The sequence below is a fragment of the Excalfactoria chinensis genome, chromosome 25 (genome assembly GCF_039878825.1).
Source record: "Excalfactoria chinensis isolate bCotChi1 chromosome 25, bCotChi1.hap2, whole genome shotgun sequence".
Taxonomy (NCBI): Eukaryota; Metazoa; Chordata; class Aves; order Galliformes; family Phasianidae; genus Excalfactoria; species Excalfactoria chinensis.
Genome location: NC_092849.1, coordinates 2,297,168 through 2,313,035, shown reverse-complemented (window position 1 = coordinate 2,313,035; position 15,868 = coordinate 2,297,168). Strand labels below are relative to the sequence as shown.

The following is a 15,868-nucleotide window of genomic DNA, read 5'->3' as shown; positions in this document are numbered from 1 at the left end:
CAGATGGAAAACCCTTCTAAGAGTGAAGCCAGTAGGATTCTGTGGGTGTCTAACAATGTCCTGTAGTATGGCAAAAATCTAGTGGACTGACTTGTTACTGGAAATGGCAGTCGTCAAACCTACTTACATCAGTAGTTAGTATAACAAGGGTAATTAAGCCTGATTTTAAGTCACCATAATTAAATATCTATCCTCCATATGAACCTTAAACTGGTGTGAATACAGGTTACACATACACCTCCATGTTCTGTATTACTTCTCTATCATAACGGGACATTTGTTCCCTGCTTCTAATCCAGCAGTAGCCTCATATTCTGCTTTAATACTACACAAATTCACATTCTCTGCTGCTGTAAGTAGTGCCATTATAGCTCCATTGACTTTAATAATGCTTACCTCAGTTTACACCAGCTGGAGATACGTCTCGTAGGCTTTCATATCTTAAGTTTGATCACAGCTCTGCATTTACTTTGTCATACAGTTTCTAACCTGGAAAAGTGTATTTCAGGGAGATTTTGAACATAATTCTCCTTGCTGAGCAAAAAAATCCTCCTGGAGTTAACTTGTCAGAGCAATGCAATATAAACTAATCTGTAGGATATGTTGGTCTCCCAGGCTGTGGTGGTTCACCTTCTGTGCCAGGTACCAAAGACAGGAGGTACTGTTTTGCTAAAGCTTGTAAGTAGATTTGAGAAGGTCTTGTTATCTCCTTGTGGAAAGCAATGCTTCCAAGGATACAATGAGCTCTAGGAATTGGAAGAGTGAGCTCACTTGGCCTGAACACAACTAATGGCAGTCTGAAAGCATTTGCACAGAGCAGCTTCTGTGCTCCTTCAGCCTATTGAAGACATTGCTATGTTGGGAGTGTGGTGTATGAGAAAGCTGTTACTGAAACAGCAAGTATAGCACAAGGTGTGTACATCTGGTAGCATCTCTAGATCTCTAGGTCCTAATGTACTCCTCTGAGTTGACTGACCAGGTGCACATACTTCCCAATGCACAAAATTGCTGTTGACTATAAGCAAAGAGCTTCTGTAGTCAGCAGTGTGCAAAAGGAATATTTTATTCTGTAGGGTGAATATTCAACATCTCTTCACTGTTGGTTAGAGTGATGGTAGTCCTCAGTGCAAAGCTGGTATCCAAGACTTTAAGACCATGGGTGCTTTGTTTTCTCTGTGTTAAGCTCTTAGGTGTAATGCTCTAAATATTGAATATGTTCCCTAGCTCAGCGTTCTATGTTCCATATATATCTAGAAGTATGTATACCTTGTTTCTTCTCATTTATGCTTTGTAAACAGTGGGCTTGTTGGCATTTGCTCTACATCACAGAGCAAGGGCGAGCTGCGGAACTTTGCCAGGGGCTTTGACTGAGGCCCTTTTTTGACTGGCGGATGGGGAGAACGCGCATCTCCCAGGGCATTACTGTGATATCAGAACGAGCTGTCACTCATGGTAAATTGTGCAGATCTTCAAAACATTCTCCTCCTTCACCAGTCTTATGTGCTTTGATGTGTGGTGAAATAATTAATACTTTAAATGTCAGCACTGTTATCATTGGGTATCTGAGTTAGTCCCCGTTGAGATGAATGGGACTGAGCTGTTGTTTCAGGTTTTGCAAATGCAGACAGATGTCATGGCATGAGTTGTTCAAGTGTAAGAGAATTTTTTCATATTCCAGTGAGTCATAACTAACTGGAGACTTGTATTTAAAATGGAAGTGTGGTTTATATAGGATAAGCAATGATATAAAAATAAGCAATGATAGAGTGCAGTCTATAAACTAACCAACAATACTTTGGAAAAATGTTTGCTGAATAACAGCTGATTTCTTTTTCCAGAATTAGAATGCTGTATATTCCTAATAGCTAATTTTAGTCAACTATATATAGGTATATGCTATAACTCTTGTATATTTTGCATTGCTTTTGCTTATATCTAAAAAATGCAACATAACTCATTAGACTTGTAATCAAGAAGAGAAATGGCACGCAGTGATGTATGGGCTCTGGAGAGAATTGGCCTATAATTCTCAGGATTATTGGCAAAAAAAACCCACCCCCTCAAAAAAAACCTCTTCCCAAATGGGATGTAGATTCTGTGGCAGTTGAAATGTGTATTATTAAACTCCTTAAGCAAACCAGAATGGCTCCCAGTGGAGAGCAAAGACATTCTAAGTATAGCCAAGACTAAATTCTCAGGTCTGGGTTTTCTCTTCTCAATTCCCACTTGATTATCTCCTGTAATATTTAAACTTCATGCCATGCCATAATTATTTAATAAAAAGTAAATATAAAATGTATCTCAGTGGGGAATATGACCTTTTACCTTCATGTTGTTATACCAAAGATAGACACAGATAAACAGACAATTTGGATCGGTATAATAGTCTGTCTCACTTGATAGTTTAATTCTCCCGGTGTTTAAAATGGTTATCCTGAAAGGCAGTGAGAATATTTCAGGAGACTCAGTAAATGCCATCAGCGTTTCATGGAATGAGCTATTTTTTCAGCCATGCTGATGTCACCAGTTCTTTAAAAAATAAAATAAAATTGTAGGTAGAAGAAGGAAAAATGGTACAAAAAGGTGAAAGAAGCTAGCACTGAATGAGGATATTGCTATAGGAGTTACACGTGTCACTTATTAAATGGTTTGTGGAATTCTAAGTTGGATTCTTTGCATGTCATTGCATGAACGTGTCATCTACATTACAATGCACATTCTGAAGTATAAAGAAATTCTAAATGTATATAGATTTACTACTAAACACTAATAATCCTAACATATTAGAGGCAAATCCTATGAACACACAATTCTAAAGAACTGATGTTGATTTCTATGTTAATTTCGAACAGATTTTAACCTTCAATAATCAGAATCTATATTGCTACTGTCAGACATAGAGAACATCAGCATGTCTGAAGTTTTATGAAATTATCAACAATACCATCAGGGATCCACCAGCTTGTACTAAGGATCTGGGTCAAAATATCTTGGCTTATCCACTAGAGATTAACGTTGTTATAGTGAAGTGTCTATGTATGCATAATAGCCACATACAATTAAAGAATTTAGTGTGTCTAATGAATAGCTGCACCCTAGTTTGTGACAGAAGAATGTATGAAGGGTGGGTGATGTGTTTATTAGATGACCAAATATGGTGCTCTTGATTTCTGACTATATAATCAATACAGTATGTGAATTTTTGCTATTTATTTATTTATTTGCCATGACTTGCTACTTGCTAGATACTGTGGCAGTGGAGAAGCTGTGAAACTCGTCTTTTTTTGCAAGACTTTAAGTTTGTATTGCCTGAGATACATAACGGTGTAACACATTATTTTCTGTTTTCTTTTCAGCTTTAAATGAACCTACCATAGATTATGGTTTCCAAAGACTGCAAAAGGTGATCCCAAGACATCCTGGGGACCCTGAAAGATTAGCTAAGGTAAAAACATTATTAAGCATTCCAGCTGAGCCCAGTAAGTATTCTCTTATAAAGAGGAAAAATTGTACCAATTATATGTGAACATAAGTTCACTAATTGGTTGTTGGTCCAAACAACAATTTGATCATGTTGACTCTACAGCTACCAGTAATTTTTACCTGTTTGAGGTCAAGCACTGTCTGTGAACTTTTTTTACTGCTAAAATGTGCATTGACTGCAGGTATCTTCTCAGTTCCTGTTTGTATTCTGTTTGTCTTTATCCACATGGGCAAATCTCTGAACCTAAACATGATGAGCATAAACAAATTGTTGCAGAGGTCTAATCTGAAGGGAATCTTGCATTAAAAATCACTTGAAACTCAGCTTTCTGCAGCCACAACTGCATCATGTATGTGTTGAAAGTGCTCTATCTGTAATTTTAGTGTGTTGATGCAGTGCCTGGTGCGACGAGAGCAGCATCAATGACTTTATTCCTCGATTTCAGTGCAGCAAAAGACTAACTATTATTATCTATCTCTGCATGATGATAGTCGATTGGGTTCTGCGTTATTGTCTGATGTGTCTATGCAAAAAAGATATACTGAAATCCATCGGGAAGCAGAGTTGCTGTTGGAAACGGGATGGCTGAGAGACTTCAGTACAATGGAGAGCTCCGGGCCCGGCGCGCTGCCGGCACGCCGCGCAGCCACCGCCCGCTGCCGTCCACCGCCCGCACCGCACCCCTTTCCTTGCACAGAACTTTCCTTTTCAGCTGTTTTATGTATCAATCTATCTGTCCCTTCCCTAGGAAATGCTGTTGAAACGAGCTGCTGACTTAGTCGAAGCACTGTACGGAACGCCGCATAACAACCAGGTCAGAGTAACTGCTCTGGGTGGGGGTAGTGGGATACCATGAGATTTTTCTAACAAACTCCAGCACTTTTCTCCCAGGACTTCGCTGAATTTGTGCCCTTCATCCTGCAGGACATCATTCTGAAACGAGCTGCAGACATTGCAGAAGCTCTTTACAGCGTACCGCGGAATCCCGCACAGATCCCTGCGCTCTCCAGCTCCCCAGCACACAGCAGTATGATGGGTATTAACTCCTACGGCAGCCAGCTGGGGGTCAGCATCTCAGAGTCAACACAGGGAAACAACCAAGGTGAGCAATGCAAGCGGTACAGTGTTAATTCACACAGTGAGAAGTTGAATCTCATTTATTTTAATAGTAGCGTCTCAACTCAAGTCACCTTCGATGGAGATACTACAGACCCATCTGGATGTCTACCTATGTGACCTATTGTAGGGAACCTTCTTTAGCAAGGAGGTTAGACTCGATCACTTGAGATCCCTTCCAGCCCCTGCAGTTCTTTGATTCTTTACTTGCTCCATCAAGAACAGGAAGATTGCTTTAGACTGTTGGCATCAGAAGTGGATGTGTGGTTCTGTTTTGGATAATATGCCAATGTTTGATCATCAGGCTATCTATTGCTGAAGCAGTTCTTGAGTATTGGCTGAAACCAGCTTAATGCTGAAACTTTTAAGCTAAATTCCTTGGCATTCTATGAAGTATGTTTTATTTTTAGGTTACATTCGTAATACAAGCAGCATCTCACCCCGCGGTTACTCATCCAGTTCCACGCCTCAACAGTCCAATTATAGCACTTCCAGCAATAGCATGAATGGCTACAGCAACGTCCCCATGTCAAACCTGGGTGTTCCAGGCTCCCCTGGTTTCATTAACGGCTCTCCAACAGGATCCCCCTATGGAAGTAAGTGATTTACTTCTTTTAGGTTTGGTTCCACTTAATCTCATTTACTGCATCAAATAACAGAACAATATCTTCCATGAGAAGCTTTTGAGATTGAGAACGGGACAGACAATACCAAATATGTCTTATTGCATCTCTGATGAGGAATAACTTTTTCTTCTCTTGCAGTAATGTCTTCAAGTCCAACAGTTGGCTCCTCCAGCACTTCTTCCATCCTTCCATTCTCCTCTTCCGTCTTTCCTGCTGTCAAACAGAAGAGTGCCTTTGCTCCCGTCATCAGACCCCAAGGGTCTCCTTCTCCCGCCTGCTCCAGTGGCAATGGAAATGGGTTTAGAGGTAAGAAATGTGCAATTAATATTCAGCTGGCATACACAAAGCACACTGTGTTAGCCTAGGTAAATACAATAATCACCTGAAAGACCATTACACCATTAGAGGACTCTATAGTGAAAATCTGACCAAACTCAGCTGGATTAAAGCATTGCTCCACGTTTTGTCTTTTTCATGTTAAAACAAGGAGGGACAGATACTCATTTATACCAAGAAGGATTTCACCCATGCTTCTTTTAAATACCAGTTCTTGTGTGAGGAATGGCTTCTCCTTAATCTGCAGGGACTTATAAAACAAATGTCTGCCCTGCAGAGTTAATAGACAGCTCTGCACACAATGGCCAATGTCTTGAAACCTGCTGCAAGGTTTAGGCTCATGCAGGGAATTAAGCCCTATAGTACATTTACAGCCTTTTTAAAGGTGATCTGCAAAACAAATGTGAGTATTAAGATAAGAATGGAAACCTGTATTAAATTCTTTGCTTTAACAGGCTGGGGGTGGGGGGAGGTGGAGGTGGTTCAGCACATAAATACACTCCAAGTCTCCATAAAAGAAAGCTTTTATAGGGCCTTAGAAGTCATCTGGCTCCTTCAGACTTCACTAGAGATATCAGAGGAAAAAAAACAACAAATCTGGGAACTCAGCCATGCCAAGAGCCAGTGGTAATTCTAAAAATGCATCCCACAAACCGCACCTGTTGATTTGGGTGCATTATAAATCCTTAGCTGGGCCACAGGGACCTGCATAAAGTGTGATTATTTTATATAATAAGGAAATTTTAGGCGTGTTGAACAAAAATAATTACATTTTTTAAAAGCTAACGTGCAGAACTCTGCTATATATATATAATGTATATCTATATGAAACAGCTTCTTCCCCTGCCCCCATTACCTGAAACTTCATGCCTCTTTAAGATCATCTCCCCATTAATGAAACAAATTGCCCCATCCAAGTAAATGCACAAGCACCATGTTGACAGGGCACATATTTTCTTTCCTATTCTTTTAAAGGAGAAGAGGAGAAACAATTGAAGCAAGTTTAAAACCTGTACATAAAGAAATCTTTGTTGACCCAACAGCTGGGGCTGTTTATCTAAACTGTTTACAGGCAAATTTATCTTTGTTACTGGTACGATCATGGACTTTAAAGAGTTATTATCGCTACCTGGTCTGCAGTTACCTTTGTTTTTTTTGAGTTCTATCAGCTAATGGTAGAGCACATTGATTTTGCTGTGTATGTGTGTGTGTGTATATATATATATATATAAATATATATATAATATATATATATTTTAGCTGTTTTGGGGAGCTGTTCCAAGGTCACATGATTGTAAACAGATCTGACCATCTAATTAACTAGGAAGGCCTATCAGCTCAGGAGTAGTTTGGTTCTTTAGCTTGAAGCAGTTGGATAGTGCTGCATAACCTAAAGAGAAATCACTCAAGGGCAGCTGCGTGTTCGGAGTAGATTTAAATCCTATTTAAATAGGGCTATCTATTAACTTTAGTTATACTTTCCTTTAGCTTACTATGTCTGTCCCATCTGCTTAAGATTCTTCTTGGCAAGAGGTTTTCTTTAACCCCTTTTGTGAACAAGTAAAGTAACAGAGTTTGTTTTGTGCTATTAATGCCATTTAGTGTTTATGATGTGTTTTATTCGATCTATTAATTGTTAATAAGAGATTCTAGTAACGGAGCTTTAATATAACATAAAATCTTAAAACTAAAAACCCAGCACTCACATCTATGCATTTTTCACTGATAGAAGTCCACTGTATCCCCTTCACTGTAGGAAATCTTGTACTTCAGCACTGCACTACATAATAACAGTAATAAAGCCACAAGTGACGCTCAAATAAGCCTTCAGCAGATACAGTACCTGTACAATGAGACTTGTCAGTCAGACTGTGACAGCAAACTACAGCTGTGACTCACAGCAAAGACAGCAGTTGATTCACACTCCACTCTGCCCCAGGTTCATTATGTCAGGTTTTTGGAGCTATTTAACTATTTCAGCCAGAGATGGAAAGTTTTTCTTTCCAACTGAACTGCTTAAATTGATGCATGCTGAGGAGCACATGATTGGGAAAGGATCCAGCTACGCACAGCCCGATATCCAAATTAATGTTCCCACAGTGTTGACAGACAGATGTGGCCAGAAAGTCAACAGGAGGGTCCCAAAGAGGCTTCTTGAATGGACTTACTGTGCTGCAGCAATGGGACGCTGTTAATCTCCATTGCTATGCCATTGCCCTGTAACGTTTAAGCTAAGAACAGGCACGCTGTTAATATATATTTTTTACTTTATTTTTGACACGGCCATCAGCAAAAGCACAGAACAAGCTGTAAGTATATTCAGGCTCCAACCGAAAGCACATCATGCAGTGGTTTTGACATCACCTCCCAGTTTCCCTACCCATAATATAGCAATATAATATAGTTTCCCTACCCATATTATAGCAATTGTAACATCTGCAGTGTTGTACTTTGGCAACATCTATTGTTGGAAAGGCAAAAAGTTTCCTAGTGATACAATCTCCATCCTACTTATTGTATCCTGTTGCAGAGATAGTATCAAAAATACTACCTGCCCCTCAGGGCATGCCAGTCTGCATACAACCAGCAGCACAAATCTTGAATATAGCTTCTGTGTACATTAACCACAGCAGTGTTTGAGTGTGGATACAAACTAGACTAAACAGGAGAAGCCTTATGAGCTTAGTCCTCAGTTTAGCACTCCCGTTATCCTTGGCCATTTAGAGATGCAAAGATGTAATTTTGAGGGACAGTCTTGTGCTGGAAATAATAGGACAGCTTGGGAAAAATACATTGTGAGCTAAGTATGAGATGTGCCTATCAACTTTGGGCTGCACAACTCAGCCAAGACCTGTGGAATACCCTCAGATAACCCCATCCTGTGCCATGTGTTCTTGCTTACCTCCTTCACCTGCCATCTGCTATACATTCTTACACTGTTACAGGACATGATAGGTAGAGAACAAGCAGCAATCCATACTGGATGCCACTCAGTTCTATACGTTACACCAAATTGGGAGCAGGTGATCCTGATCAGAACAATTGTATTCTCCATTCATGTCAGATGTCAAGGGAGTTTAAAAAAGGCAATGGGAAGATATAATGTGACGTGATGCAACACGGCATGATAAGTACACAAATGCCTAATCAACTCATCTCAGATGGAGGGCAGCTGATGGGGAAAAGTAAGCAAATTGGAAACTGCTGGAACAGCATGGACCGCTGACTGCCCAGATTACCTTTGGCCAGCTCAGCACATCTCAACATAAAAATGCAAGCTCAGTTACAAGGAATAGCAGGCAAGCCCCAGAAGGTCAGATGTTCCATTAACCATCAGGATCTGAGCCAACCCAAAAAGTACTGAAGTCTCATACCCATAGGAACGGCCTCAATTTAGCAGGGGGACATCTGTACTATTTCCTAAGGAAAAAAGGAGGTATTTGAGTTGAAGGTCTTAATTACTCATATCTTGTCTTGACAAAGAGGTGTTAACAAGAGGGATTCTTGTCCACTTGCATTGAACGTTTGTACAAACAGGTAATGAGAGAAAAGGTGCTCAGAAGTTTGTGGAGGGTGGGATTCAGATGGAATGACTGGCTCACGTTTACAAAGCACTGTTCCTGATTGCTACCAGTGCAATGCCTGACCTGCCGTTCCACTTGGAAGCTTAGCTCCAGTCAACACTTACAACACAGCACTTTAAACCAGCTCTTAACAGCCGTAACCAGGTAAAAATAATAACTGGGCATTTCCTTGCTAGGAACATTCAGTGATATACTGCTGAGTCAGAGTGATTCCAGAACCTACACAGTGCCTCAGGTACCTTACAGACCATAAATGATATATATTCATAATGTCAATATATCAGAAAACGATATATTTATAGCTATATATATATAGCTATATATTAGCTAAACAAAAAATCCTCTTATTTACTTATCCTTTATTTGATGGGATGTTAATTTTAGCAGCTCATCATATGTCACAACTTACTCAAGCTAGACAAGAGCTCCATTTTTAATGGGAGAACATAATCTTCCCCTTTTATAGAAAGATGGATTCAAGACTGTTATGAATCACCAAAAAAAGACCCAGCCCATCTGGAAACATAACTGCAGAGGGGTTATACGTTCCTGTGCTCTTTAACAATTAAACTAACGCATATCACTTTGCAAACAGATTTTGATTTTTAACACTGTTCCTAATTACGTTGAACTAAATCACAATCAGTATTCAGGCAGCCTTTTGTGCACTTACGACTTAGTACAGCACTGAGATCTTGAACTACAACATTACAACTCAATGGGCGAGACCAAGTTAATTTCTGTACCACATACCTGGCAAAGGAAAACAGAGTCATACAGCCAAATGAGAGAGCAAGACATTGACCAGGGTGGCTGAAAATGCTCAACACCTTCTTTAGAAAGCGGGGTTTGTAAAACAGGTCATAATTTAGCCATCAAAGCATCTGAAGAACTAGACAGTGCATACACAGTGCAGAGCCCATCCCCAGTTCTTACCAAATGGTTGCGTGAACTGCAGACTTCTTTGCACTGCAAAAGCAAGATGGCATTTTCAGGAGCCACTCGTGTACGCTAGGCATATGATCATTATTAATTACACCCATTAAAGGTGCCTATCACCATAGCATCTGGGTACTATCCATGTTTGATTATTTATTTATAAAAAAAATTCTCCAACCTTGTGACAATTTTAATCAAGTGTTTCAGTTGATAATTGCAAGCTGTCAAGGTTAATACAATAAGGCTCATCTCTAATTCTTTTTCCATTTCCCTCCAAGAGAAAAAAAAAAAACACCCTCTGGGATAATGACTGTGGTTTCTATATTCCCAACTCATCAGGGAGTGTCCTGCATTGAACCACCTTTATTGAAAAGTTACATCGATTCAATATATAGTAATACAGGCAAAAATAATTACAGCTTTGCTAGCAGTGTAAGACCTTAATCCAAACCTCACAAACATTCAATAAAAAGCGATACAGGCTGGGAATAGGCTTTTGACAGTGCAGCCCCAAAGGGGAGTGGAGGTGGGGTGGAAATGGACAGATAAGGGTAGGCAGAAAGAGAGAACCACAGAGCAAAGGCGTTTATGTGAGCTGGGGAAGAACAGGTGAGAATCCCAGCCAACAGTCCTCAACCTACTTCTTTTTTGTTACAGAAAGAGGTGAAGCTGCCACATTGAGATGAAACACCAGGGCAGCAATAAAGCTCCTTGCCTGTCCTTATTATTTTACAGTTTCACCTCGATTTCTCCACAGGCAGATTCCATCCTAACAGCTTCCAATGGGTATCTCAGCACTCAGGAGCATTTACAGCCTGCAATGATAAGCCAAACGTTTTGAGGTGGGGCAAAAGGAGAGGATAGAGAGACAGGGGAAAAGGTGGCAAAAGAGAGATCAGAGCCCCAGGGGTAATAACACAGTGGGTTGCAGATGGCAGTTTTGTTGTTGCTGGCAGCAGTCTGAGTCCAGGACTGCGGGATCTAAACATCACCTCTTTAATTACACTGTGAAAATGTACTCTTCTCTCACTGTAAGGGGCTTTATAAAATGCTTTACAAAATATTTTTGAAGACACGTGGAAGAAACTCAGGTTTGATCCTTGTTTTGATGTGCTGCAAAGTTTAACTTGATTATAAGAATGACAATAACGTTGATAAGAGTAGTGTCTGAAGTGGCTCTTATGCCAGTGTGACTTCTCCCCCTTAGGAGCAGAGATTAAACTACACTGACAGCAGACTCTGCATGTCTCAAATTAAACCATGGTAGCTGTAACAGGGACTGCTGCTGCTCTGCAGAGACATCTAAATAGCTGTGTGCAGACTCTGGCTACACCAGGACTGGAGATTGGATATATGGACTGACCAGGCAGTCTGTGCAAGCACTGCTTTCTTTGCTTCAGGCAAAAGACCCAGACACAGGATGCCTCAGACAAACAACTTAAATTCTTTGAGCAAACTTGGATGATTTTGCCCGAAGCAGATTAGGAAGTGCTCGCACAGATTGCTCCGCTGGGAAACCTGGGGATGGCGGTGAGCAGCCAAGAGCTCGCACCTCTTCTGCCAGCACCACAGAATCCAGATAAAGGTGTCAACCCAAGGCTTAAAGCCAGTTTTCTAGAGAGTAGAAAGGCAGGTCCGTGGTTAATTCTTCAATGTCTTGGCCCTCCAGGAAATTAAGGTCATTCTCCAGTTTGGGGGAGTGATGAAATGGAGAGGAACATCCCCTTAAATTCATAGGCCATTAAGAACAGCAGATATTTGCCCCAAGATTGTTCAGTTTCACTTTCTTTTTCAGCTGTCAAAACTGGCAGGAAATTTTAGCCCCGGTCACTTATAAAATATGAAAATATTTGTTTTCCTATTGTATTAAATCACAGACCATGTCCACAGTTGTTTAAAATCAACAGAGCTCCAATAAAAGAGTCATGTTAGCTGAGGATCTTGCCCCAAGCACATTTTTTTTTTAAACACTGTGAACATAAGGGTGAAATTAATTCCCAGAGGACAGGGCTTTAAACACATGAATAATCCCACAAATTTCAATGAACGTAAATCTTCACAGGATTAGGACCTTGCACTACACTGAGGCCCCTTTGAAAATATGACTCACTCATTTGTTATATAAATACATATAAACTTAACTTACCCCCTCGAAACCTTTGGGAACAGCACCAGTTCCAGGCAGCTTCAAATGTTGCAGTTGTCAGTTATGAAGAATATAACTGCAATTAAAGGCAGTGAGAGTGACTAATAAATAATTTACATAAGCCCAGTGTTCTGGGAACGTGCCAGGTAAGACTACAGTGATTCAGACATATGGGGTAAACCAAGCGAGAAAGAGAGGCTGGTCCATTATTTCCACTGAAAGTAAATTAGTAAACCCCAGCTCTGGTCATTCTCCAATGAATCAGCACTCACAATCCTGCAGTGAGGTCCCAGAAGCATTTCCTGGGTAAATTCCCATTTGCTTTCATATTATCCTTCCTCACTCACACCATAACCTTTTCTTGCAAGCAAATTAGCGGGTTGAGTGAGAAACAAAGACCCCGCTTGGTCCCGATTGTTCGAGAATGATTTTGAGTGCTCACCTTGAGAAAGCATGAGAAATCTGCTAAGAACCGTCCCAAAAAATTCAGTGTCCGTTTTCTGTGGCCACTGTCAGGCTTGTGTTGTTGGTTCTTCTCACTGAGGCACAAATCAAGCATAAAAACATTTTGAAACATTGAAGGTCTTTCAGCATCATCATTTAACCTCCAAACAGAGGCACTGCTGCAATAGGTGACTGCACACAGAAGGGTGAAGGGCTCAAATAAGCTTCGTTCCATACATTTACGCCAGCATTTCATTGTTGTCAATCTTCTTTTTCAGCCATGACTGGTCTTGTCGTTCCCCCGATGTAAGGAAGAGGCAGCTTTGCTCCTCTCCCTCTTCCCTTTTTTCCTCTTTTTTTTCCATTTTTTCTTTTACAGCACAAAACTACTTATTGTGATGGACCACTAAAAAGAAAAATAAATAAATAGCACTACAAGCTCTTTTTGGGGGGAAAGCCAGGCCCAGGAAATAAAAGGAACATTTTTTATGGATTGGACAAGATAGAAGGCTGCATCTTTTACCTGTTTGATATTTCTGACACAACCACGTCAACTCCTAGAACACAAAAGGAAGAATCAGCCAAGAGCCAGAGGATGAACAACGGTTGGCAAAATGGGATCAGAAATGCAAAGTCTTTCTTGAAAGACACGAAACCTTCCTAAGATTTGTAAAATATTAAAAGGAAAAAAGAAATTGGCAAAAAACGATTCAAGCTCGATATTTTGGATACAATTTGTTTTACTTTGTAGGGGAAAAAAGTTGAAGTTTCTATTTTATATGGAGCCTTTCAGATATCGATTTAGTTTATGCAGAAAAAATAAAAATCAACAAAACAGGGTACCAGCATGAAAGAATTTCTAGGACAAACTGACACGAGTGATGGAACTTTGGTGTATGTGTGTATTTGCTTATAGTTTAACCTCTTTAAAAATGTAAGATGTTTTACAATTATTTAAATAAATAAACTTGTAACTTATTGTATGTAGAGGTAGAAATTAAACCCTTTTTTGGATTTTTCCCTCCAGTTGTACAATGAAGAAAAATGATGCAAAAATGTAGTGACAAGTTTAAGGTATATTATTACTGCTGCGGTCGCTCCTCACTTCTTCCCTCTTAGTGAATTCATGTGCAAGGATATCATAAGGATTCTTCCTGATCAATTAACAAAGTCATCAGAAACTGTTATACACATGATGATATACAGAACACTGATTCATGTATAAATTTTCACCCTCCTCGCCTTCCCCCGCTCCTGTTTTTTGTTTCAATCAAGATATTCAGGTACTAAGATGAACTGGTAAGTTTCAAAGACCCTACTGGGAAATGAATGGCATGTAGGGATTTGAACCATTTGGAGTGTTCATGAAGTACTGAGTTTATTTTATACACTCAATGTATGAACTGGGGAGAGAAAGAGTTCTCAAACGTTGTTTTTTCTGTGCAGTTGGAACACCTTACGTTCAGTTATATTTCATATTAAGGGCGCATTTATAAAGGGTTAATATGTTTTTGAATAACTTATGCACTTTTATCTTGAGTCATTACAAGTGGTAAGTATTTTCCATTTGTATGCTAAAGCTCGTAGAAGTATTCAGTGTGATTTTTTCTTGTATTTTGGCCTGAAACTGACATTTAGTTCTCATTTGCTTCTCACTCTCTCTGTGAAGTTGGAAGGTGAGAGGCAAGGAAAGCAATCACAACTTATCTGATAAAGCAGAGACCACTCAAAAGAAATTGATTTTGTCGGAAAGCCATTTTTTGAGGAAAATAAAAGTCAGCTACACTATTTACTCCCTACTAAAACACCATTCACAGCCACACAAATAGTTGTTCCTATGATAACATCGTTCTGTTGATAAATAAATCCCTAATGTATGGTCCCTAAAACTACTTGTCCAACGCCCAGTAGTTTCACCAATATGTTAAATAGTATTCTTGGTGATTCAAGAGTATATGGTAGAAGATGTTCTCCATCTTGAGTCTAGTCCTGAACTGGACAGCTGGGACAGCAATGGCTGAGGCCATTTGGAGCAAATTGGATTAGTAATAGACTAGAAGGTCTCTGTCTAGATCTGTGGTTCACAGCCAGCTGCAACAATTAGTGACTAAGGCTTGGTGTTGTGTGTGGTATGACTGTCATAGACTCCCACCTAACAGGCAGGATTTTGGCATAGGACTGCGTTCTGCAAATGTGTAAAATCATTCCTGTAAATAGCCTGGTGCAGGGCAGACAGCTTCTTGTGACTGCACTCTGGTTCGACCTGCTGAGAACGGGGCTTCCTCCAAGCTCAATCTGGTGTAGTATACACAGATGTTTATAGGATGTGTTTCTTGATCAGAAGGCAGCACGGCAAGAAAGCCAGTGGACTACAAAGACTGGATGAGCTACTCCTATCATTCCTAAAGGCGATCCACTTGTTGGGAAGCAGCTCTGTGCTACTCCTGACTGTGCTGTGATATTTCAGGAGGGAATTCATTAGGTGCCTTCTCAATCCATGTTTTAGAAAGGTAAGGGAGAGGTTACTGTCTTCTAAAACTCATGGCCCAATTTAAAGCAGCTTTAGAAAGAAATTTGCTGGGAATAACGTGCTTTCAAGAAGCACAAATATAGTTTAGTCAGAGTCAAGATACTAAAAAAGCGTGTCATTCCAGAAAAGATGAAATAAAATAACTCACCGTTAGTTGTGGTTGCAAGTTAATTGACGCTACAGGTTCTTTGCTTGTCCTTTTGTGCCATCGAGGAAGGAGCAACCACTGGAGATCAGCAGCACAACCAGCATTGAAGCCAAGAGCTCCTGAAATATGAAAGAATGAGTCTTATCAGCCCCTTATCAGCCGCCCCCCAGCCCCTTTCTCTTCAGGCTACTTAATAATTTTATCCTAATTATACTCAAAATTCCATGCCCAGCAAACATTCCAGATGAGATGTGAGAGAACACAGGCAGAAAGGCAGCACCTCACTACCTCCATTGCTTTATGGGATGAGAACCAAGTGTGGCTGCTTGAGCGGATGCAAACATGGAGACGTGACATGCTGGGGTTTGATTTGAGCCAAAAGAATAAAGGAAATCAACGTAGGAATGATTTAGAACACAGATTTTGCTCACGCATGTAAAATCCCCGCATTGAAATGAGTGTAGAAGATACTGGTAGCTTTATAAAGAGGTGTGTAAATAAATACAATCAAAAAA

General features: G+C 40.1%; 1 protein-coding gene across 2 annotated transcripts in view; it reads left to right on the top strand.

Moving 5' to 3' along the window:
- The window catches only part of EBF2 (EBF transcription factor 2), a 108,347-nt gene extending 94,868 nt beyond the window's left edge, over positions 1 to 13,479 (top strand). Inside the window, exons 11-16 of one of the 2 annotated variants that reach the window (XM_072357169.1) lie at positions 3,357 to 3,445; positions 4,233 to 4,298; positions 4,409 to 4,586; positions 5,011 to 5,196; positions 5,365 to 5,532; positions 13,055 to 13,479. In XM_072357169.1, coding sequence (XP_072213270.1) covers positions 3,357 to 3,445; positions 4,233 to 4,298; positions 4,409 to 4,586; positions 5,011 to 5,196; positions 5,365 to 5,532; positions 13,055 to 13,074 — 707 coding nt within the window. In that variant the 3' untranslated portion in view covers positions 13,075 to 13,479. Of the gene's footprint in view, positions 1 to 3,356; positions 3,446 to 4,232; positions 4,299 to 4,408; positions 4,587 to 5,010; positions 5,197 to 5,364; positions 5,533 to 12,953 lie in introns of both variants that reach the window. The other variant, XM_072357168.1, reaches the window with a different exon arrangement.
- Positions 13,480 to 15,868: the final 2,389 nt, after the last annotated feature.